The sequence below is a fragment of the Rhinolophus sinicus genome, chromosome 4 (assembly GCF_057876585.1).
Source record: "Rhinolophus sinicus isolate RSI-liver-muscle chromosome 4, RSI-T2T, whole genome shotgun sequence".
NCBI classification, from domain to species: domain Eukaryota; kingdom Metazoa; phylum Chordata; class Mammalia; order Chiroptera; family Rhinolophidae; genus Rhinolophus; species Rhinolophus sinicus.
In genome coordinates, this window is record NC_142504.1 from 62,531,471 (window position 1) to 62,556,925 (window position 25,455).

Consider the following 25,455-nt stretch of genomic DNA (forward strand, 5'->3'; position numbering starts at 1 on the left):
CACTAAAAATTTTTTAATTGACATTTGCTTTTTCTGATGTTTTAAAATTTTTCTAAAGTGAGACACAGCGTTACCATTGAAAGTGTTAGTGGCATGACTTACAGCAGCTTTATCAGGGTGATATTTTTCAACAAAAATTTGCACTTCAACCCATTTTACACACATTTCTTTGATCAGCGCAGTAGAAACACTTTCTCTTCCCTCCCCCTCTGAAGATAATTCCTCAGTTGCCGTCTGTTGCTGCTCCGTCAGAATGTTTTGAAGTTCTTCTGTGGTGAGTTCAGTCTGTGGTCTTCTACTAACTCCTCCACATCATCACTACTCACTTCCAAGCCCATGGACTTTCCCAGAGACACAACATCCTCAACAATAGGAGCATCCTCTTCAACATCCTCAAATACACGTTCAGGGACAGCATCTGGCCACAGTTTCTTCCATGCTGACTTCATTGCTCTGTGAGACACATCCCTCCATGCTTTGTCTATGAGACGTAAGCAACATAGGATATTGAAATGATTCTTCCAGAACTCTGAGCGTTAGCTCTGTGTCTGAGGTCACCTCCAAATACCTTTGGAACAGTGCTTTGGTGTAAAGCTTCTTAAAATTAGATATGACCTGCTGGTCCATGGACTGGATGAGAGGAGTCGTGTTGGGGGGCAAAACCTTTACATTGATAAAACTGAACTCTTCCATCAACTCATCCTCCAAGCCTGGGGAGTGAGCTGGAGCATTATCCATAACAAGAAGGCACTTCATTGGAAGACTTTTGTCTTGGAGGTATTTTTTTACACTTGGCCCAAACACTTCATGAACTCACTCAATAAAAATTGTCTGGTTACCCAAGCTTTGCTGTTTGCCCTCCACATCACATGCAATTTGCTTTTTATGACACTGTTTTTCTTAAATACCCTGAGGTTCTCAGAATGGTAGACTAGCAAAGGCTTCAACTTAAAATCCCCACTTGCATTCCCACAAAATAAAAGGGTTAGCCTGTCTTTCATGGGCTTGTGTCCTGGCAATGATTTCTCCTCCTTTGTTATGTAGGTCCTCTTTGGCATTTTCTTCCAAAAGAGGCCTGTCTCATCACAGTTGAAAACTTGTTAGGGAAGGAAACCCTTTGCCTCTACATAATCTTGAAATTCCAAAACAAGTTGGTCAGCGTCGTCTTTATTGGCACTGGCAGCTTCACCATGTCTCACCACATCATGTATGCCATTTCTCCTCTTCAACTTTTCAAACCACCTTCTATTTGCCTTGAAAATATCACTCTCAGCACTTGTTCCAGTGTTTTTGATGAGGTCGGCATGCAAACCTAAAGCTTTTTCAAATTATGCTCTCAGAAATGCTGCCACTGGCCAACTATTTTTCATTTATCCACATGTAAAGCAATTTTTCCACTTCTTCAATTGTCTGTGTTCCTTGTCTTGTAAGTGTTTTAACACCTCTTGCAACATTGGCTCCTTTAATGGCGTCTTTATTTTTTAAGATGGTACAAATTGTAGATTTGACAATACCAAACTGCGTTGCCAGATTACATACACAGACACCACTTCATGTTTGGAAATAATTTCCTTCTTCACCTCTATTGTTGTTCTGTTAATGATTCTCTTGGCTTTGCAGCTTTTATCCATTTCTCACAGCAAAGGGTGATTGGCAGAGGGCTCCTGAGATGACATGAACACAGACTGCACACAGTCATAAAAACAAATTGGTTGCAAGAGGGCTACTTAGATTAGCTGAACACAGAGTTATGCACTGGGTTCCACACAGGCACAAAACCACATTGGTTTCAAGAGTTGAGACGAGATGAGCACAGATTGATTGCACACAGTCACCAAATAAGCCCAAATATCATCTCTGTGTTGCACAGGTGCTCAGGACTCAAAAGCTGACAGCTAGACCTCAGGATTTTGCACTGAGCGGAAGCTGCACGACATGTTCGACTTCTGAGCCATGTTTGAAAACTGAAGAATTTACTTCAGGGTTTAGGGCATTCGTAAACTGAAATGTTCGTTAACAGAGACTGAAAACCAAGGTACTACTACTGTATTGGGAAATTTAACTTAATCCTCCCCATGAAGTCCTTTCTATGGAAACTAATTGGGCAAAAGAAAAATTAGAGCCTCTAGATCATAACATAATAGAGAGTCTTCATTCATCTGGCCCAACTTATCATGAGGTACAAATAGCAGTAGATGAGGGAGGAAAACATATTATCTTAATAAAAAATTATGATAATGCATGTAAAGTCGTCATGTCCTGCAAGACAAAAGCTGTGGGAAGCGAGAAGGGAAGCACAGGGTTAAGAAAGACAGTAGCTAAGAATAGAGTGCAAGCGGGGCCAAAGGACTCAAGCCTCAAGGACTTAGTCCCAAATCGGGCCACTGCATAGCTTTTATTGATCAACAAATGAGAAAGGAAAGCTTGTTAATCTTAAGATCTGTGAATTTCATACATTATAATAGGAAACTGATTCAAACCAATCACCCTTGCCTGCAGACAGTGGAACCGAAAGTCACAGGATGTCTTAGTAATTGTTGTAAGTACCTCCCCAAGGGACAAAACCTTTATGCTGAAACTTACTAATATGAATAGATGGAGAGCTGATGTTATCACATCATTGAATCTCTTCCCAAGCAGGATGTGGGAAGGAATGTAGCCACAGAGGCAGAAGCTCTCCTTAGCCGGGGGAAGGTGGGGGTCTGTGCCCACCTCTATCAACCCCGTGAGTTCTCCAGATGGCCCCTATGTGACTGTGCCTGTCTTAGGTTGTTCCTTCCTTGAGGAATCTTACCCATCATTGACTAACCTGCCATCCTTTGGGGCCAAACAGGGAGACATAAGGTGTAAACACAAAGGTGAAGCAAAGTCCCTGGAAAGATCTGTCTCACAGACTCTCCTTTCTTTAGGGGCAGGTACGAGGGGACAGACGGGTAGGCTGCTGTGTGCCAACATAAATGGTTTTTGGTTGGCTAGGATTACTCCCCTCAGACTCATACTTGTCTAATGTTGGACAGTTTCTGCTCCTAATCGGTGTTACTGGCTTAATACTATTGCTCTTGGTCCTAGTTTGTACATGTTATACTGGATACAAAAAAGCAACATAAGACAGATGGGGGAAAAAACCTCAGATCATGATAAATCAAAGATTAAAAAAATGATCCAGAATATATTTAATGAAGACATATAGGATCTGACTGCCTCCCATTCGCTCGCCTTTTCTTTTAAATAAATAATTCAGCCTTGACTGCCACTTAAGGTTATGGTCTTGCCCCACCCCCAATGGTCCAACATTCAGCACGACAAATGCTGACACTAAGATTTCCTAGGAATGAGCCTTCCAAGCACCATGGGACCACAGTATCCAACCAAAAGGGTGGTCATCAATGCATCCTTTGGATTGATTTATAACCAAAAGGGGGAAATGTGGATGGAAAAGGGGGCACATTTTAAACCTGACAAGCTCAGGAGACTGAAAATAACCACATAGGATGGTGTGAACATAAAAATTCCTAACTAAGGTGGGCCATGGCAGGAAGTCACATCCTTGGCCTGTAGCTCCCTTGACAAAGGTCAATCTTTAGCTTAAGTGAGCCTGTCGTCTTTTTGCATCTAAGATAACATACCCTGTGGAATGTCAGAGTAATCCCTTTTTCCTGACCCCTCAGGGGGCACAACCCACCACACCAGAGCAGAAAAATACAAAATCCCTCATTGTTATCTTGTTCTCCAAATACCATCTCTACATCGTGCTGTGCTGTTAAATGCTCTTAACTATCCTGTACTCACCAATGTAAAAGAAGTGTCTGTCTCTTCATTTTGCTTTTTATCCAATTTCAGAGATTTCCCCACTTTGCTTTCTCCCACCCCCTTAATCTACAACCAATGGATTTCATGTAACCTTTCTCCTTTGATTCTAATGTATAAAATAAGCTGCAAAACGGCCATTTTCCAGAGCATTATCTCAATCCATTGAGACTTTGCTTCTTGGCAATTGTCAGTTTGGCTCAAATAAACTCTTATAAGATTTCTCTTAGGCTGGATGTTTTTTCGTTGACACTTATCATAAGGTACAAATAGCAGTATACAAGGGAAGAAAACATAGTATTAGCTTAATAAAAAAAATTATGATAATGCATGCAAAGGGTTCTTTAGTTAGCTAGGAGGTTTGATCCCCTCAGACTCATACTTGGGTAATATTGTATATTTTCTGCTCCTAATGAGACAGGTTAGTTAGCATATTGTTATGTAAACAGGGAGGTCCCTGGTGGAATAAACAAAAGGTAGCCATATCCTGAAACTCCAGGTTCTGGAATGTCTTCATTCTAGGGCAAATATATGAGAACACACCTTGAGGTTAATAAACTGTGTCATAAATCCCTTTTGGCCGGACAAAGGAGCAGAGCTGATGCTACGGATGGGTTTGTTAATCCCTTTAGTCTGACAGAGAGGGATGGGTTCCTTAATTCCTTTAGGGTGGGCAAACAGGAGAAACCTAATTCCATTCAAAGGCACCAGCCAGCCCCCTTCTCCAAGCAGGCAAGGGAAGGTATAAAAGTAAGAACTTTTGCTTCAGTCACTGGGCAACCCGGTCGGGACCCCCTGAAACTCTTTCTGAGAACTGCAACTCTTTACGCTTTACTTTTAATAAACTATCCTGTTTTACAATTCCTCACCTCTCCTTTGTCTGTGCTTCCATTTTTCGGTTTCAGGAGATGTGATACTGGCACTCACTCACAAAAAAAATATCCTACATCACAAGTTGGTGTTACTGGTTTAATAATATTGCTCTTGCTCCTATTTTGTAAATGTTACACTACAGGCAAAAAAACCCAAAACATAAGATTCAGAGAATGTTACAGATACCAGGACCGGAAAGAACCCAAGTGGCACTCAGAGAGTTAGGAGAGTCAGCTTTATTACGCTGGTGGGCTCAGGGGGATCCTTCCCAAAGACTGAGCCCCTAGCAAGGTTTTGAGCAGGTTTTTATGGGTTGGGAACTTCCTTGAGTTGGGGAAGGGGTAGGTGTCGTTTGGTGATTGGCTCGGGGTGTGGCTTCGAGGGGGTTATGCGGAAGTGGGCTGGGGCTTAGGCTGGGGACCTCCCCCCCCCCCCCCCCCCCCCCCCCCCCCCGCTCAGGCCACCATTTTAGGTCAGTTCCAGGTGGCAGGGAACCATTTTAGGTCAGTTTCTCCATCAAAAAACTTGGATCATGAGAGGTCTGTTAAGATAGGGGATTGTAATGCTGGCACTAAATCTTCTATTTTTTAGATTGGGACCTCTGGTATAATTCAAATTAATAAGTGCAATTTAGCTTGGGAATTTTTGAAAGCTTTCTTTTCTTTGCCACTTAAAGATTCTGCTTCCTATACATTTACTATGCAGTTTCAATATTTCTATTTACTTAGGCCCAGTGCTAGCCCTGTGACTCAGGAGAGGTTTTGCATCTGTATGGGATCCACTCTCTTGGCTCCAACTTAAACCTACATAACGTATGCAAAGGTTGTGATAACCAGCTTTATGCACCTTCCCTCACCCCCAAGTACAGGAAAACATAAAACTTGAGACCAAAGACTGGATGCAGTAGTTTGCAGTTTCTAGCAGACTCTGCCCAGCCGAACCTTCTCTTACTTTAATAAATCTTCTGTATTTCTGTCTGACTCGTGAATTCTTTCATGGCCTGCGAGTGAGCAGACACAATAAGGTCACAGATTAGAAATGATCCAGAATATATTTAATGAAGACATAGGATCTGATTGCTTCCCATTTTCTAACCTTTTCTTTTAATATAAATTAAAAATTCGGCCTTAACTGTCATCTAAGGTTATAGTCTTGCCCCACCCCCAATGGAGCCACGTTCAGCAAGACAAACGCTGACACTAAGACTTCCTAGGAATGAGCCTTCCTAGCACGGTGGGACCACACTATAGAACCAAAAGGTTGGTCAGCAATGCATCCTTCAGATTGATTTATGACCACAAGGGAAAACTGGATGGAAAAGGGGCCACATTTTAAATCTGACAAGCTCAGGAGCCTGAAAACAACCACATAAAAATTCCTAACTAAGGTGGGCGATGGTGGAAAGTCACATCTTTAGTCTGTAGCTTCCTTGACAAAGGTCAATCTACCTTAAGTGAGTTTGTCTATTGTCTTTTGGCATCTAGGATAACATGCCCTTGGAATGTCAGTAATTCCTTTTTCTGGACTAGAGCAGGAAACTATAGAATCCCTCATTTTTATTCTTGTCCCCTTATTACCATCTCTATGTGCCGTAAAAAGTGAACTATTAACTATTCTGTACCCACCTATGTAAAGGTACCTGTCTCCAATTTACTTTTATCCAATTCCAGGGATTTTCCTTTCTCCCACCCCTTTTGGATACCACTAATGGATTTCACGTAACCCTCCTATTTGATTCTATGTATAAAATAAGCTACAAACCGCCATTTTGCAGAGTATTTTCTCAATCCGTTGAGATTTTGCTTCCTGGCAATTGTCGTCAGTTTGGCTCAAATAAACTTAAAAGCTTTCTCTTAGGCTGGATGTTTTTCTGTCAATACATTGTTCTGCCACTCCTTGCATGTCTATAAAACCTTTGGTGGTATTAAGAGCAGGAAGGCAGTCTTTGTGACAGGGAGTCCACTGTCTTCCCTTAATGCTGGCATTTTGGAATAAAACCTGCTTTTCTTTTCACCAACCTCACCTCTCGAGTCCCGGCTTTCGTGCAGCGATAACACGAGAGACCTGCTTTCCTTCTTTGCAAACCAGCCTCAAAGAGAAGTTCCCCCTAAGGACTGTTGTAAGGACGCACTGCAAGAAAACGTGGAAGATACTCGGCGCGCTCAGGATTCGCTCATTTAGATTCAAGGCCTGGGTGACCCAAGCCTGGAGCTGACATCTGACCCTACGTCTCCCCACCTCTAAAACGCGGCCCTACTACCCGGAGGGCGGGGTCTCCGCGGCCCAGTCTTTCCGGGCTCGCGGGCCCATCTCCTCCCCGCCCGAGAGTGCCAGGTCCCGGCTGGGGCCGGTCGGGGGCGGTGCCCAGGAGGGCGGAGCGGTACGACAACCCGGTCTTTGCCGTTTCCTCCGTGGGCCCACTCTGCGGCCGTGCGCGTCCTCAGCCTGGCGGGCGCGCCTTCTGACCGCCAGCGACCCGGAGGGATTCGGGTAAGCGCGGCCCTGCGCTCGACGCGGGTGGGGCGGTGGTAAGGGGAGGATGGGATCCACAGGGCATTCCGAAGGAGGCCCAGGACTGGGGATGCACAGAAGATGGAGTAAAGTACGGGGACGAGGGTGGGGGTGGGGGTGAGGGTGTGTGTGCAGAACGACAGTCTGATGGAGATCCTGGGGCGGGGTGGGGACACATCTGGAAGGGCCGGGGCATGGCGTGCGGAGCCTGGAAAATGAGGTGAACTGCGGAAGGGGGGTGGGGTAGCGCCGGATGGGGGCTTGCGGCCAGGAGGTACGCGAAAGATGAAGTAAAACGGGGAAGACAGAGGGAAAGGGACGGGCGGAGGTGACGCCTGGGTAGGAGCCAGATCCGAAACTGGGGCTGCGGGTGAGTATGTGATGGATAGGGTAACTGTAAGGGGGAGGGACATCAAGGGCTCAGGGCGGGGGCGGTGGGGCCGGCTGAAGAGGCGACCTAGAGCTTGAGGGTGGGGGCAAGTCCTGTTCAGGTTGCTTTGAGGCTACCTCCCCCACACCCCATACATCCACTCTTTGGGCTTAACTGTCTTGCTCTCCGTAGAAGTTCTCAGCACCCCCACTCCAACTGATGCGAAACGACCCAGGTGGTTCCAGCAATGCTTGTCTTCAACTGGTCCTCTAGGTGATTCTGATGCTGCTGTGTTTTAAGAACCACTGATCTAAAACATTAGAGCTTTTAGGAGTTTGAACTGGGAGTGGGGGACAAGCCAGGTGTCCTGTGATAAAAATACATTATTCCTTGTACTCTTCATAAGCTACCATGCCCATTTAACAGATGCGCACTGGAAGCACAAAAATTTAACTTTTCCAAGGACAAACATCAAGGAAGGGGAGAAGCTGGGATTACAATCTTGGGGGCAGACTCCAAAGTGTTCCCACTGAACCAAGTCACCTATGAAGCCCAGAGGGCTGAGGCCTCACAGCACCTTGGCCCACATCCACTTCCCATCTCCCCTCCAGAGTGGTCAGGAATGGTGCAGCCTCACTGGTTTGTCTGAGGTGCTAAAGACCAGGTCCCAGACCTGATATGTTAAGACTAAGTTGCCCAGAGGCCTGGGATCCTAGGCTGGCTTTGCCCCCACACACACTCATTGGGTGACACATTGTCAGTGTCCTCTTCAGTCTGATGGGACAGACTCCTTGTGAGGCATCTGAAAAACTGGTGACCTTGCAGATTCATCTGACTGGCAGCCCTGGTGGACCCCGGACCCCGCTACCTGACTCCTGTCAAGGCCTTCCCCCGAGGGAGGTGCTCTAAGAAGTATGGCCGGTGTAGGGTTCTCATTCCACAGTACTGACACTTTGGCTGGATAGTTCTATGTACTGGGAGGCTGTCCTGTAGCACCCCCTCCATGTGGCGTCCCCTGGTGGGAAGCCTGGGTAGACTCCTGCCCTAGAGTCTGTGCGACCTGCCCCCTTCCCATGGGCTAAAGGAGGGGTTTTCCTGCACCCACAGTCCACCCTCCCTTAAAGCCCACTCTCCTGACAGGAGCCTCCCTCACCAGCAGGCCTGTCCTTCAGGACCTGGTTTGTCCAGCTGTACTTTTAGGAGTTACCATTGTTACCAACCCAAGTGACATTTGAGCACACACTCATTTTACGAAACACTCCCACAGTCCCAATGAAGCTGAGGGCCTTTGACCACCATCCAGGAGGATGTGAAGTTCCTGCTGGTGGACCACACTCTCCCCACCCTGAGGGGTACAGAGCAGGAGGGAATGACCAAAAGGTGCTGACCGAGGTGGAGCCTCTGTCCCAGGAGACTCCCCTCCATCCCAAGGTCACCCCTGGCCAGACCTTTCCTTGCGCTCCCATGCATATGACTCGTGAAGAGGGACCACAGGACAGGAGAATGTGGGACGTTTTTTAGACGCCATCCCTCAGCTTGCTTTCCTCATGTAACAGTGGTTTCTGCAGGACCTGTTGCTGTGCTGTGGCTATAGTGCTGCTGCACTCCCGGCACAGCCACACACCATTCCTCTCGGGGACACCACAGAGCTCAGCGTTGGCTGTGCTGTCAGGTTCCAGTGCAGCTGCTGTCAGCATCTTGGGTGTGTCTCCTTGTGAGCCCCTGTGAGTGAGTCACCACGGTTGTGCTTTGTGGGGTGAGGACATGTGAGTACTGAACGGTCACTGCCAAGTTGCCTTTCACAGGAGTGGACCCACTGGCCCCCACCCAGGCAATGTGCTGGCTCTTCTCTCTCCCTGGGCCTTTGGGTCATCTGATGGTGAGGTAGGGCCTCGCTGCTGGGTTTAAATCATTTCCCCAGTCTCTAGTCTGGTCTATGCTGCCTGGAACACTTGCCTTTTCCTGCTGGGCATCTCTTTCTCCATTGCTTTTTCTGTTCCTTAGGGCTGTGTTGGAGTTGTGGGTTTTTTTGTTTTGTTTTTTTGTACACTGTTCCTTTGTCTCTTTTGTTGGTTTCAGACATTTTTTGTAGACCTTTGCTTGTCTCTTAATTTTGTTTAGAAGTTTGTTTAGAAGTCCCACAGAATATTTAAACTTTGATGGAGTCAAATTAATCATTTTTTTTTCTCTGATTTTTGCTTTCAGGGTTTTTATTGGGGATGAGTGGAGACCTTTCCTCCCCTATCCTTTAGAGGTCCGAATCCCTGATTTAGGGTGAAAAATCCCTTTGACCCACTACTTACCCAACTGCTCAAGCCATTCAAGTCCTATTCGGTTGGTGAAGGGAGCCTAGAAAAAGCTGGACATCTGGACACCCTCTCTTTGCTGTTGTTCATAAAGCCTGGATGTCTGGATACTTGTACAGACCTTCCCCCTACCTGACTTTGTTAACACCTAATTCATTATTTCAGAATACTTGTTGAACAGTCAACATTTTAAAAGATATTTCAGAGCCTGCTTTTTTCAAAATGATTACACCCCATTTATTTACATAGCTAATAAATCACAACTTATACATTTAACAAATTGTCCAAACATGTAAACATTGATCACGTATCTCTATTTAATCAAACTCTTCTGAACTTTTAATTAAAACTACAAGTCTGTTATATCAGATTTCTGTAATATTTTCAGTAAGCACAAAATACTATGATTACAAAATTAATCAGTTCATTTACACTAAAACTGGTTAGAAAAAATCCAGTATCATGGATATAATGTCCAGATTCATTATCTTTATTATTATTATTCTTAATCCTTTCCAATGTTGTTTTTCTAATGTATAAGTAATTTCACTATTACTTTTGTGTCTTCCTAGGGTTTCTGCTATCTCACCACGGGGGTCATCTAGGGTCACTCACGGGCCCTGATTCCTTTTAGTGGGGAAAACACCAATGGTCTTTTGAAAACAACACATTATCACGTCATCCTCCTGCTCAGAACCATCCAATGCTTTCACCTCATCCTGAAGAAGAAACATGAACTCTTTGTTGGGCGTATAAGGCCCTGCTTTCTGCTCTGCCCTAACTTCCTACCATCCACTTTCACTGTCCACCTTCCCCAGATGTTTTTACCTCTTTGCCTTTCCTTCCTCAGAAGTGCCAAGTTTGCCCTACCCCAGTGCCTTTGTGCTTGCTGCTGTTTCTTGAGAAGTCTTCCCCTAGACTTTGCACAATTGGCACCTTTTTTGTCAATGGGGCTCCCACCCTGTCTTCTAGGGTGGGATCTTCCTTGATTGTCCATCCAAACCATCCCATCCAACTTCCCCAGATTGTCCCTATCAATTCACTGTATTTAATTTTATTCATACTTTATTTATCTTGTTTATTTATTTATTTTCTTGTTTATTTCTGTCTCTGCAGCTAGAATGTAAATTTCCCCAAGAGCAACACCTTTATCTGTCTTGCTTTTCAGTATATTCTTGGTGCCTAGAAAATGCAAGGCATAAAACGAGAGAAGAAAACATTATTTGTTGAATGAATGATAAATCAATGATTCTCACCGTGCATAAATGATAATAGACCACTGCTAATTTTGTTTACAAATGTCAATTGCTTAAAAAAATACCTTTTAACAGTGCATGAGGGAGCCTTTTCTCTATCTGTTGAGACTTTGCTTCCTGGCAATTGTTGTTAGTTTAGCTCAAATAAACTCTTACAAGCTTAAAAGAAAAAGTGCATGATGTGTGAGAGAGAGATGAGTAGGTAAAGCACAGGGTTTTTAGGGCACTGAAACTTTTCTGTCTGGTACAGTAATGGTGGATACATGTCATTATACACTTGTCCAGACCCACAGAATGTGCAACACCAAGAGTAAACCTCATAAACTATGGAGTTTGGGTGATAATGATGTCAGTGTAGGTTCATCTGACAAATGCATCACTCTGGTGTAGGATGTTGATAATGGGGGAAGCCGTGCACGTGTGGGGGAGGGGTGTATGGGAAATCTCTGTACCTTCCTCTCAATTTTGCTGTGAACCTAAAACTGCTCTAAAAAAATAGGTTTTGTGTGTGTGTGTGTGTGTGTGTGTGTGTGTGTGTGTGTGTGTGTGTGTTTAATAAATAGTGCACATTCATATCAGGGAAAAGTCCGAACGATATAGATGTGTATGAAATCCAAAGGATTATATCTTCATGTCTCCTTTACCCCAAGCCATTTCTCCTACATTGACCATCTGGGTGGATAATGGTGCCTTTTACTAGAAGGAAGAGACAGAGAGACAGAATTGGAAATCAAGAGTTCTACATTAGACTTGCCATATTCGAGATGCCTCTTAGCTGAGTAGGAGGTCTGAATCACTTTTCAGCATAAGTGTGTCCCATTTTATTTGCTAAGTCTAGCAACCCTAAGCTGAAAGAAGGGGTCTCAGGGAGTCACACGAGAAAGAAAATCAGTCAGAGCATGTTAACATAGCCTTTATTGTAGAATCCTGGGCACAAGAACGCGGCAAAAGAGTGTCCTGACTTGGGGAGGAGGGTGGAATGTTTTGTGGGCTTTAGCAGGAAGATATTGGTCAAAGTTCAGCTAGACTTAGCAGGAAGGGGGTGGCTCCAGTACAGCTACTTCCAGAAATGAGAGCTTGGCATTATTTTTGAGGGTCAGCAGCATTGTCTGGGTGGTGAGGACTTTATCAAGAGGGATGAAAAGGAGCAGGGGCTAAAGTCCTATGTAGTAGGGGTGTGGGGCACAGCTGTGGGACAAGGACATGGGAAAGCCATGGTGGGCAAGACTCAAGCATTGAGCATCTCATGCCACCGTGAGTGGCCAAGACATCGGGCACAGGTCTAGTGGTTGTTTGGCATCATGCAGGGGACTGCTGGCCTTGGCAGGGGCAGTTTGTGCAGGAAGGAGCCAGAGGGGTGCTTGAACACAGGGGAGGTGGGACATAGAGACAGTGGGGACATGTCTCTGTGTAATCGTGTCCTGAAGGGGAGGAGAAAATGGGGAGAGGGCTAGAGGGTAGCTTGAGGTCAAGGGAGTTTGTTTATGTGGCAAATCCTGGAGCAAAGTTCCTGTTTCCATCAAATGATTTTATAGAGGCAAGGGGAGATACCGAGGAGGGCTCCAGGCACGGGGGAGAGGCTGGCCTGCTGACTCTCCCCCCCCCCCATTTCTTCTGCTATGTAACGGGGGCAGTAATAGACCTCCCTGAGGTCTTGTGAGGATTGAAGAACTCCCACACATGTCATTGCTAGCAGTGTCTTATTTTTTGAAGAGATTAAGGATATGGCACTGCTTTCCCCACTAAAAGGAATCAGGGCCCATGAGATAGCAGAAACCCTAGGAAGACACAAAAGTAATAGTGAAATTACTTATACATTAGAAAAACAACATTGGAAAGGATTAAGAATAATAATAATACAGATAATGAATCTGGACGTTTATATCCATGATACTGGATATTTTCTAACCAGTTTTAGTGTAAATGAACTGATTAATTTTGTAATCATAATATTTTGTGCATATTGAAAATATTACAGAAATCTGGTATAATAGACTTGTAGTTTTAATTAAAAGTTCAGAAGAGTTTGATTAAATAGAGATATGTGATCAATGTTTACATGTTTGGACAATTTGTTAAATGTGTAAGTTGTGATTTATTAGTTATATAAATAAATGTGGTATAGTCATTTTGTAAAAAGCAGGCCCTTAGATATCTTTTAAAAGACATGCGTATGTGTGCCATGGGCTGGCACTGTGCTGGATGCTGTGGTGGGGTGGTCGTCACAGTCGAGTGAAAAGAGACAGACACAAGATGCATAAATCAGTGTTAGATGGTAATAAGGGCTACGAAAACAATAAAGCTGGTGATATGCCTCAGCTTTGGAGAGGAAGGCCAGAGAAGGCCAGAGAAGGCCTGTTTAAGGAGGGGATGTTGGAGTGAGGCCTGAGTGACATGAAGGAGCTGCTTGGAGAAACTGCATCAGAACAGGCTGTCAGGGCCAGGCGTGGGGGTGAGCAAGTAGTATATTTCAGTCCATTTTTACTTGTGGTGGGTTCTGCTAGCCAAATCAAAAGCAGAAAATTTTTCTTTCAACAATTATTTTCAGTTTTTAGGGTAAAAGTTTTACACTTCTTTTGTGAAATTTATTCTTAAGTAGTTTGTTCTTTTTGATGCTATTTCAGATGCAGTTGTTTTCTTAGTTTAATTTTTGATTTGTTTATTGCTAGTATATAGAAATAAAACTTAATTTTTTTGTATTGATCTTGTATCCTACAACCATAGTGAACTTATTAACTGTGATAATTGTTCTCTCTGTGTGTTCATTCTTTAGGATTTTCTTTATATAAGATCATGTCATCTGTAAATATAGTTTTATTTCTTCCTTTCCAATTTGGATGCCTTTTATTTCATTTTCTTACCTAGCTGTGCTCAGTTACAATGTTTAACAGAAGTGGCAATGGCAGGCATCCTTGTCTTGTTTCTAATCTTAGGGGGAATACTATTAATCTTTCACCATTAGGTAAATTTGTTAACTAGGTTTCTCATAGATTCCTTTTATCAGGTTGAGGTAATTTCCTTCTATTCCTAGTTTTTTAGTGTTTTTATTATGAAAGAGTGTTGGATATTGCCAAATGCCTTTTCTGAGTCTATTGAGATGATCATGTTTCCCCATCCATTATTCTACTAATATGGTATAGTACATTGATTGAGTTTCAGGTATTGAGCCAACCTTGAATTCCTGGGAAAAGTTGCATTTGGTCATGTTGTGTAGGTTTTTTAATATGTCTGCATTCAGATTGTTAGTATTGTGTTGATGATTTTTGTGTCTATGTCCATAAGACATATTGGTCTGTAGTTTTCTTAGGTTTCGTTTCTCTGGTTTTGGTATCAGGGTAACACTGGCCTTGTAGAACAAGTTGGGAAGTGTTTCCTCCTCATCTGTTTTTTTTTTTTTTTTTTTTTTTGGGAGGGGGGAGGGGATAGTTTGTGAACGACTAGTTTTAATTCTTTAAACGTTTGGTAGATTTTACCAGTGAAGCCATCTGATCTTGGACTTTTCTTTATGAGGATGTTTCTATTACTAATTTAAATTAATCTTTTCATTGTTATAGGTCTATTAAAAGGTTTAAATTTCTTACCTAGTTTTGTTTGTGTGTTTTTAAGAATTTGTCCACTTCATCTAGGTTTTTTAATTTGTTGGTGTACAGTTTTTCATAGTATTCCCTCATAATTAATTTTATATTTGTAAATTTGTAAGTAATGTATGCTCTTAAGTATTTGAATCTTCTCTCTTATTTTCTTGGTCAGTCTAGGTGAAGGTTTGTCAAATTTGTCAGTCTTTCCAAAGGCCCAACTTTTGGTTTTGTTGATTTAGTTTATTGTTTTTCTATTCGATATTTCATTTATCACCACTCTAATCTTTATTACCTCCTGCCCTCTACTTTGGGGGGGCTAGTTTGCTCTTCTTTCTCATATTTTTTTAAGGTGAAAAATTAATTAATTTGAGCTCTCCTTTTTAGTATCAGCATTTACAGCTATAAATTTATTTTGAAGCACTGAATTGACAGATCCCATAAGTTTGGGTATGTTATATTTTCATTTTTATTCATCTCAGATAATTTTCTGATTTCTTTTTTGAACTGTTAGTTATTTAAGAGTGTGTTGTTTCAAATATTTGTGAACTTCCCAAATTTTCTTTTATTCTTTATTTCTCATTTCATTCGATTGTGGTTGGAGAACACACTTTATATGATTTAAATCCTTTTAAATTTGAGACTACTTTTTTGCCTGATATATGGTCTATCTTAGAGAAAGTTTCATGCGCATTATAAGAATGTATATTCTGCTTTTGTTGGGTAGAGTGTTGGGTAGATGTCAGTTCGACTTAATTGGCTCATAGTATCGTTCAAGGTGTCTGTTTTTTTGCTGCTGTTCTGTCTAGCTGTTCTAATTGATGATTGAAAGTGGAGTATTGAAGTCTCCAGCAATTATTGTGGAGGAGACTATCTTTTTCTACCTTCAATTCTGTCAGGTTTTTGCTTCATGTATTTTGTGATTATGTTGTTAGGTGTATATATACTTATAATTGTCATGTCTTCTTGATATATTGATCTTTTATCATTATCAGATGTCCTTTGTAGTGACAGTTTTGTCTTAACATCTATTTTGCTTGATAATAGTAAAGCACTCCAGTTCTCTTTGGTTACTATTTTCATAGTATATCTTTTACAAGCCTTTTACTTTTATCTATCAATTTATTTAATGTAATTACTAATAAGATAGGACTTATATCTGCCATTTTGCTATTTGTTTTCTAGGTCTTACCGGGTTTTTTTGTTGTTGTTCCTGGAACCTCCATTACTTCCTTCTTTTGAATTAGATAGATATTTTCTAATGTATCATCTTTATTTTCTTATCATTTGCTCTGAGGGTTGCAATTAGCACCTTAGCTTATAATTCAAATTAATAGCAACTTAATTTCACTAGTGTATAAAACTTTGTTCTATATAGCTCTATACACTTCCCCTTTGTGCTTTTATTGTCATACGAACTGCATTTTATAGATTGTGTGCCCATAAACACTTATTTATAATTACTGCTATGCAGTTGTCTTTAAATCAGATAAAAGAAAAAAGTGTTACTAACAACAACAACAAAAGTTTGCCTATGTAGTTACCTTTATATAGCTCTTTGAGGTTACCTTTATGTGGATTTGAACTTCTGTCTAGGTCCTTTCATTTCAGTCTGACAGACACTCTTTGGTATTTTTTGTACGGCAAGTATGTTAGTGACATATTCTCTCAGTTTTTGTTTATCTGGAAATCTCTTAATTTCTCCATTTTTGAATGATACTTTTGTTGCTTATAGAGCTCTTGGATGGAAGTTTTGTTCTTTCAGCACTTTAAATGTATCATTCCACTGCTTTTCGGCCTCATGGCTTCTGATGAGAAAAAAGCTGTTAATCTTATTGAGTATCCCTTGTATATGATTTGCTTCTCCCTGCCTTTACAATTTTTTCTTTGTCTTTGACTTTTGACAGTTTGATAATGGTATGTCTTGGTGTCCATCTCTTTATATTACTATTTATCCTACTTGAAAGTTGTTGAGCTTGAATATGGAAATTTTTCTAATCAAATTTGGAAAGCTTTTGCTCATTATGTTTTCAGATATTCTTTTGGACTCTGTTACTCTTCTTCGCTTTCTGAGACTCCAGTTATGTGTATGTTGGTACGTTTGATGGTGTCCTATAGGTCTCTGAGGACTTGTTCATTTTTCTTTTTGTTCTTTAAAATGGGTAATATCTTTCAGCTCAATGGTTCTTTATTCTCTCTTTTCAAATCAGCTCTTGGGCTCCTTTAGGGAATTTTTCATTTCAGCTGTTATATTTTCCAACTTCAGAATTTCTATTGGTTGTTTTAAAAATAATTTTTATTTCTTTATTGATATTCTCTACTTGGTTAAACTTTATTTTCATACTTTCCTCTAGTTCTTTAGACATGGTTCCATAATTTCTTTAAACATTTAAAATAGCTGACTAAAAGTTTTGCCTAGTTAGTCCAAAGTCTGTGCTTCCTCACGGATAATTCTTATTAATTGTTTTTTTTCCCCTGTGTGTGGGCCATACTTTCATGTTACTTTGCATGTCTTATTTTTTTAAATTAAAAACTGGACATTTAAAATTACATAATGTGACAACTCTGGAAATCAGATTCTCTCCTCTTAGGGTTTCTTGTTATTGCTGCTTGTTCTAGTTGTTTGTTAGAGACTTTTCTGAACAAATTATTTAGTCTATATTCTTTGTTGTCACTGAAGTTTTTGCTTTGTGGTCAGATAATGATTGGTTAGAGATTGCCTGAACGCCATGCCTGGAACCAGTAAGTCTCCCAATCTTTGGCAAGGGGCTCTGTGTGTGTGTTGGGGCACACCTTTAACATTCAGTCAGGTTGGTACAACTCTGCCTTAGCTTTTTCACTTTCTGCTTGTGCAAAGACTCCATATCAGGCAGTGGTGAGAGCTTAGGGCCTTCTCAGGTATTTTCTGAGCATATGCCCAGCTCAATGTGGGTTACCTTCTAGACTCCCAGAAATGTGTAGGAGCTTTTTAAATCCTGCCTATGCATCTCATTCCCCAGCTTTTCCTTTTAGGTTTTTGGTTAGTATATTACTTACCCAACTATTGTCCACTGCTTCAGGCAGCCACAAAGTACCTATAATTGTTTTCAACAAATGTTCCCTAGGGAGAACCCTTTTTATACTAAGTGAACTACAAGTCAAGTGAAATACAGACAATCTGCAGGTGGCATCTTTACAGTGAACCACCTGATAGGCCAAATAATGACAGTTCTTTGAGAATGAGGCTTTGAAAGAGCTCTTGCCCATTCTGTTCTCTCCAGCCTATTGGTTTTTAAGGCTGCCGCAGAGCCAGAAAGCAGAAGATAGGACTAAAGGCAAGTTAAAACATTCCGGATGTTACAGTATTGCTGGTCTTGCTGAGATTCAGCATTTTCTCTTGAATAAATGTTCCTTGTTTTGCTGTAAGCCTTTGATTAATTTCCAGAGTTCAGAAAAAGTTGATTCTCATAATTTTTTGCCAGTTTTCCTGTTACTTTTATGAATGAGAGAAATTTCACAGGTCCTTATACCACCAGTTTTGCTGGTTCCAATTCATATATTATAATGTTCTCTCCTATATGTAACTTTTTTCCCCTCAAACATATTAAGTAAAAATTTATGTAAATTGGGGTTGCAGGAAGCCATATGGAGCAGGCACCAAGTGAAAGGCTGTGGATTGGCTGGAATGATGCCAGCCTCTGGTGGACAGAAGGTCTTGAAGACTTACAGGGTGTCAGCACCATTAAGGGTCAGGAACTCTGCCCTACAACCCCTGTTGCTTTGTGTCTCCTAGATTAAAACTGCCAGGAGCTCAGCTGTGCTCACATGGATGGAACAGAGACCCGACAGCGGAGAGCAGAGGAGCTAGGGTTGCGGCATACCCTCAGCACAGGAAGACTCCCTAGAGCTTCAGAAGATGGACCTCTGAGTGTCCCTGAGAGCCAAAGGGTGTCCCCTAAACCACTGGGGACTGAGCTCAGCAGGGAGACCGCCTTGTCCATTGGCCTTCAGGTGATAGTGCCCTTTATGTTTGCAGGCCTGGGACTGTCTGGGGCTGGCATACTTTTGAATTCTTTCCAGGTAAGAGGGAGCTATATAAGGATGATGGTGGTGGGGGCACTGTTTAATGGCAGCCACACATTGGGCCCAGCTTGAGGAGCATGGGGCAGGGCCTCCTCTTCTCAAATACGTTTCTATAAATTGGGCAAGGTTCTTTTATTTACTTGTGACAGAGACTAAATTTAACCTAGATTAAGCTTTCAAAGACAGTTGATTAACTCATATAATTTAAATCTCTAAGGGGTTGAATATCAGGCATGGTGTGATCCAAGTGCTTAAATGATGACAGGATGCTGGCTCTTTTTCTGTCTTTCAGCTCTGTTTCATTTGCAGGCAAGTTTCTGTACCTAGAGAAGTGGGTGGCCCTTGGCAATCTATCCTTTGTGCATATGTTATTAGAGAGAAGGAGAGAGAGGTCTTTGTCAATATCCACATCACTCTCCAAAAATTGACCCTGATGTCAAAGGTCCACTCCTATTCCAATCATCACTATTACCTGAGGGATGACAATCTCTGCTTGGCCAGCATGACTTATGTTGTCATCACTCTTTGAGGAGAGTCAGGGTCCCTTGATTTATACCCTACCAGAATCCCATAGAGTGAGGAACTGAGAGTTACCCATCAAACAAAAAAGTTATGCATGTACCATACCTTTCCTGTTCTTCCACCATCAAAGCCCCGTTCCTTTTTTTTTTTTTTTTTAATGTTCAATTATTTTATTTTATTTTTTTGGGGGGGGAAGGGGAACAGGACTTTATTGGGGAACAGTGTGCACTTCCAGGACTTTTCTCCAAGTCAAGTTGTTGTCCTTTCAATCTTAGTTGTGGAGGGTTCTGTTCAGCTTCAAGTTGTTGTTCTTTCAGTCTTAGTTGTGGAGGGTGCAGCTCAGCTCCAGGTCCAGTTGCCGTTGCTAGTTGCAGGGGGTACAGCCCACCATCCCTTGTGGGAGTCGAACCGGCAACCTTGTGGTTGAGAGGACACGCTGCAACCAACTGAGCCATCTGGGAGGCAGCTCAGCTCAAGGTGCCGTGTTCAATCTTAGTTGCAGGGGGCAGAGCCCACCATCCCTTGCGGGACTCGAGGAATTGAACTGGCAACCTTGTGGTTGAGAGCCCACTGGCCCATGTGGGAATCGAACTGGCAGCCTTCGGAGTTAGGAGCACGGAGCTCTAACCGCCTGAGCCACCGGGCCAGCCCCCCCCCCCCCGTGAGCCACCGGGCCGGCCCCCCCCCGTTCCTTTTATCAGCATGATTTTAAGAAGTCTTCCCTGTAAAAGTATGGGACCCAAGAACACTTTAAGTCATTACCGGTCAGTTATTTTCTATTATTTGGCAACCAGCTGCAAACAAAGATTGTCTTGAGTGAGGCAAGCTGGGAGGAAGAGGGTTGACATGTCCATCACTCCCCACCTCTGCCTCACTCACTGTTACAGGGCCCTGTGCCACCAAGGACCTTGTACCCCACCCCTCACTGATTTGGAACCAATCAGGGTTTGAGTTCCAGTCTGCCACTTAGCTGTATGGCTAGGGATTTAAAGTTTTTTTTAAAGTAACACTTAAAAATCAGGAGATTTCATGTAAAAATCCGAATTCCTTTTTTCTCTAGAAAACTTGGCAACTCCTAAAACATTGGATCCTCATTCCCTCATGGCTACCATCTGGTTGCTGCCCACCATAGGTGTCTGTGTGCTCTGGTTTGGCACAGTCCCCACCACTCCCTCTTGTGGCGCGATCCTACTTCACTCTGTTACTATCTGGCCCTGCTCCTTATGGACTTCTCAGTGACCCTCCCAGCACCCCAGCTGTCCAGTTCCTCATAACATCCCAGCACCACTGCCAGCTCCACTTCCAGGTTCCACCTGGATCTTGTCAGGCCCCAGGATAGTTGTTCCTCAATTGGAGTCTCTGTCCCAGTCTGACTTAGCCCCATGCCCTATGTCTGGTCTCTGTAACTTCCAGACCCTCGGTCCTCTTCTTCCTCCCAGTGACCTGATACCCTCTAGTCCTACATCCTTCTTTAACCTGTGGTCAGTCAACACTGCTCTAACCTCAAGAGCACCTCAGTGCCTGGCTTCCATGTACCAGGAGTTCCACATCCCAAAGATTTCCTCCCATGGATTCCCTCTTCCCCACCCCACTGCCACCTCCTGCCTCAGCCTCCTCACCACCCTCCTTACTTCAGGTCTCACTCCCTGCAGTCCATTCTCTATACCAGCCATTTTCAAGAAGTCTGTTGAGTGTTTCTATCAGTATAACATCACTAACCATGTTTCCCCATACGTACGCATGCATATTGATACATCACATATGTATATTTATATATACACTGACATATATATTTATATACACATTCACATGTATAAGTCCCCAATACATACGCATACATACTTTGGTTTAGAAATTATACATACCACAAAGACATACACACACATATACACATAGCTTTATAAATTACATATGGAGAGGCAGTGTTATAGTAATTAAGAGCCCAAATTCTAGGGCTAAACTAACTGGGTTTGAGTTTGACCTTTGTCAGTTAAGCAAGTTGCTCTCTGTTCCCCAGTTTTCTCATCTGTAAATTAGAAATGACCCTATAAGGTTGTTAAGAGGACTGGAAAGTGTTTATAATACTGCTTGGCATTAGAAAGCACCCAGTGAGAATTAACTACTGTTATCCTTGTTGTCATTGATATTCTATCACATATAGTACTGTGCAGATTTTTAAGAACTTATATAAAAGGGTAAAAATTAGGCAGAAATATCTGTTCTAGCATTTCTCTCACATGCCATTGGATTGTGTGCACCCATGTTGGGGGTCACTGCCTGAGCGCCATGTCGGGGATCTCCACAATGCAGGTCTTTCTGAGTTTTAAAATCTGTTGGTTTTCTACTGCTGATGGGATATAATTCATACTCCTAAAATGGACATCGAAGCATCCTGGGCTCACCTCAGTTGTATCAATTAGGATGGTTTCAGCTACAAACACTAGAAAACATGATCTATAGTGAGTTCAATTAGAAGGAAATATGTCATCTGCCAAAACGAGATTTTTCCAAGACAGGGTGATTCAGGATTGAAAAGTGATGTCATCACCAACTAATAACCTCCAAGGACCCAGGATCTTTCCAAATTCCTGCCGGGTCATCTTTGTCCTCATGGCCACATCATATCCAGAGAGAAGAATGGACCATCTGTTCTGGTTCTTCCTTCTTAAGCATAAGGAAACTTCCCTAGGAGACCCCAACAGAGCTCCCAACTTCTCACTGGCCAGATTTGAGGCATGTTGCACTTTGAAATCAAATACTGGCAAAGGGAATGGAATGGCCATGATTGGCATGGCCTGATTGATCTGAGCAGAGGAGAGGGTCACCTGCCTCACGAGGTGGGTTCCTTTGTGCAGTTAGGTTCTGTGACAAAGGTCGAAAAGGGGCAGTGGTGCCCCACTGGCTCGATGCTGGCATGGCCCTTATCCTGCAGCTCTAGCCAGCAAGTGTTGGCTTTCCTCACGTGGGTTGTCCTCTCCCTGTGTCTTTTTTTTCTCACCAACCCTGAGTGGAGAGGCTGCTGTTGTCTTTGCTGACCCTGTTCACATAGGCAGTCTTTCATGGAGTCTTTCCTTAGGTGCCAGCCCAACATTTTATCTTCACACAGGGCATCGTTTCTGTAGCTGATAGGATGTTTGCCATTTCTTGTTACCTTGTGCATTAATCTGATACTCTACACTGTTTGAATGTGAACTGACTGACAGTACAGGCTACACTTTTTTTTAATTAATTGTTTTTTCTGGAAAAGATAAAACATTTATGTGGTTCACTGTTCAAAAGGTTCACAAATGTGCACAGGGACAAGGCTCCCCAGTCTACCCAGAGATAACTAAAGGGACCCAGGTGTTGTATTTTTTCCTGAATATATTTTAGGCATGTACAAACATATATTTCTATCTGTTCATCTGTCTCTGTGTTTTTTCTCACTCTTTTACCCATATACAAACTGTTGAGTGCTATGGGTTTTTTTTTGTTTTTGTTTTTTTTACTTTACAATATATCTTGGAGATTATTCTTTATAGATATATTAAGAGCTTCCTTTTTTTTTAATGATTGTTCAATAGCCCATCATATAGATATACCAGAATTTATTTAACCATTTCCCTCTGATATGCTTTTAAATTTAACAATGTATTAGTTTCCTTGGGCTGCCATAACAAAGTACAACATACTGGGAGGCATAAACAACAGAAAGTTATTTTCTCACGGTTCTGGAGGCTAGATGTCCAAGATGAAGGTTATCAGCAGGAGTTAGTGTGTAGATGGCCATTTTCTTCCTGTGTCTTCACATGGTCTTCCCTCTGTGTCTATGTCCAAATTTCCTTTTTTCTTTTCGTTATTTTAAATTAAAGTTTATTGGGGTGATAATTGTTAGTAAAGTTACATAGATTTCAGGTATAAAATTCTGTAATACATTAGGTGTACAGTTCTATACATCACATTGTATATTCACCACCCAGAGTCAGTTCTCTTTCCATCACCGTATATTGGATCCAGTTTATCCTCATCTACCACCCCATTTCCCCCTTCCCCTCTGGTAACCACTAAACTATTGTCTGTGTCTATGAGTTTTTGTTTCTTCATTTGTGTTGTTCTTTTGTTGTTTTCAGACTTATATCCCACATCAGTGAAATCATATGGTTCTCAACTTTTTGTGTCTGACTTATTTCGCACAGCATTATAATCTCAAGATCTATCCATGTCGTCGGAAAATGGTACTGTTTCATCTCATGGCACAAATTTCCTTTTATAAGGCCACCAGTCATATTGAATTAAGGCCCATCCTAATGACCTCATTTTAATTTAATTACCTCTTTAAAGGCCCTATCTCCAAATACAGTCATATTCTGAGGTACTGGGGGTTAGTTAGGACTTTTATTTTGTTGGGGGTGGGGGTACACAATTCAGCCCATAGTAACAGCTTAAAATGGTATCCCTAACAAATGCTGCAATGAATAACCTTGACATTTTATACATGTCTGAGTAAATGAGTAGAATAAACTGTTGCAAGTAGAATTGCTGAGTCAAAGCGTACGTGCATTTGTGACTTTGATAGATATCACCAGATCACCTAGATGATTTTAAGAGGTGGGACCAGTTATACTCCCTCTAACACCATAGGGAAATATCTGTTCCCCAGCACTCATTAACATAGTCTATTTCCAGCCTCTTTGATCTTTAACAATCTAACAGATGGGAAATTGCATTTCATTGTACTGTATTTGTTTCTATTACTGTATAACAAATTATTACAAAACTTTGCCACATAAAACAAAATGCATTATCTCATTGTTGCAGTGGACCAAGATCCATTTTATCTGGGTTTTCTGCTTCAGGCTGTCTCATGAGGCTACAGTCGAGGTGTCAGCCATGGCTGTAGTCATCCTCTCACATGATGTGGGCAGGATTCAGCTCCTGGCAAGTTGTTGGACTGAGGGCCTCAGTTCCTCAGTGGTTGTTGCCCAGAGGCCACCCTCAGTTCTTTCCCCTGTGGACGTCTCCAGCATGGTATCTTGCGTGATCAAAGTATGTGGTCTGAGAAGGAAATAAGAGTCTGCTAGCAAGACAAAAATCACTATCTTTTATAACCTAATCACAGAAGCGCCACTTTGCTTCTCTTGGCTAGAAGCAAGTCACTGAGTTCAGCCCACACAAGAGTGTCAGTATAGGAAGCAGGGATCATTGGGGTCATCATGGAGTGCTGCCTGCCATGTCCAGTGTAGTGTAATTTACATTTCTTATCATGAGTGAGTGAGCTTATGCTGCAATGAATAACCAAATATCCAAATATCTTTGGACCTTTCTGTTTATATTCTTTGCCCATATTTCTTTGGAATGGGTCTCCTTTTTCTTATTGATACCTAAGTGCTCTTTATATATTGTTAATTGGCCCTTATATTGTGATATGGATTGTAAATATGTTTCCCATTTTTCTGTTTATCTTTTGACTTTGCTTTTGGTGGGGGTTTTTTGCTGTGCATTTTTTTTTTATGTAATCAAATCAATACGCTTTCTTTAAGACTCTGAGCCTGTGCCCTCCTTAGAAACAGAAGCTATCTCTTACATAGTTGTCCAGTATGTGTTCTTATGAAGAAGACAGAACTCTACTCTTTGTCATGAATCTACTCTCATTGTGTTACATATATCAGAAGTTCAAACTAGCAATCCACAGTGCTGGTCTATAGGGTAGTCAGGAACCCTGAGCCCCATGTGGGTGGAGTGGAGATAAAGAGGAGTGAGGGTCTGGCAGGGATCGCACCTTAGCAAAGACCTGGAACAGCATAGGAAGGCAACAGGGAAAGTCAGCTGGCTGAAAGGAAAGGCAAGGGGATGGAGAGTTATATGATGGAAGAGATTGGAGACTGGATTGGGTGACATGGGATGAGCCAGCCTGTTGTGATTGCCTCCTCTTCACCCCGTTGATGAGGAAGGGATTCCCACTGTAGGGTTATGGGGATGGTTGAACACACAGCACATGACACTGGACAGTTGAAAATCAACAGTGCATTATTAATCACATGTACTCACAGCCAGGAGAGGCCAGTGTGTCACATAGAGTCCAAAGGAGGGTGCATTTGGCAGCAGAGTGTACCCAAAGGGACTGTGGGAGGTACTGTGTGGTATCAAAGGGTGGGGGAGTCTCTGGTTTCTGCAGGAGGGTGTGACTGGCTTGT

General features: G+C 42.3%; 1 protein-coding gene across 16 annotated transcripts in view; it reads left to right on the top strand.

Annotated features, from left to right (window-relative positions):
* Positions 1–6,769: 6,769 nt before the first annotated feature.
* SLC41A3 (solute carrier family 41 member 3) overlaps positions 6,770–25,455 on the top strand; it is a 71,702-nt gene continuing 53,016 nt past the window's right edge. The window contains exons 1-2 of one of the 16 annotated variants that reach the window (XM_074340446.2): positions 6,770–7,170; positions 18,471–18,757. In XM_074340446.2, coding sequence (XP_074196547.1) covers positions 18,503–18,757 — 255 coding nt within the window. In that variant the 5' untranslated portion in view covers positions 6,770–7,170; positions 18,471–18,502. The other 15 variants (XM_074340437.2, XM_074340439.2, XM_074340445.2 and 12 more) reach the window with 15 other exon arrangements.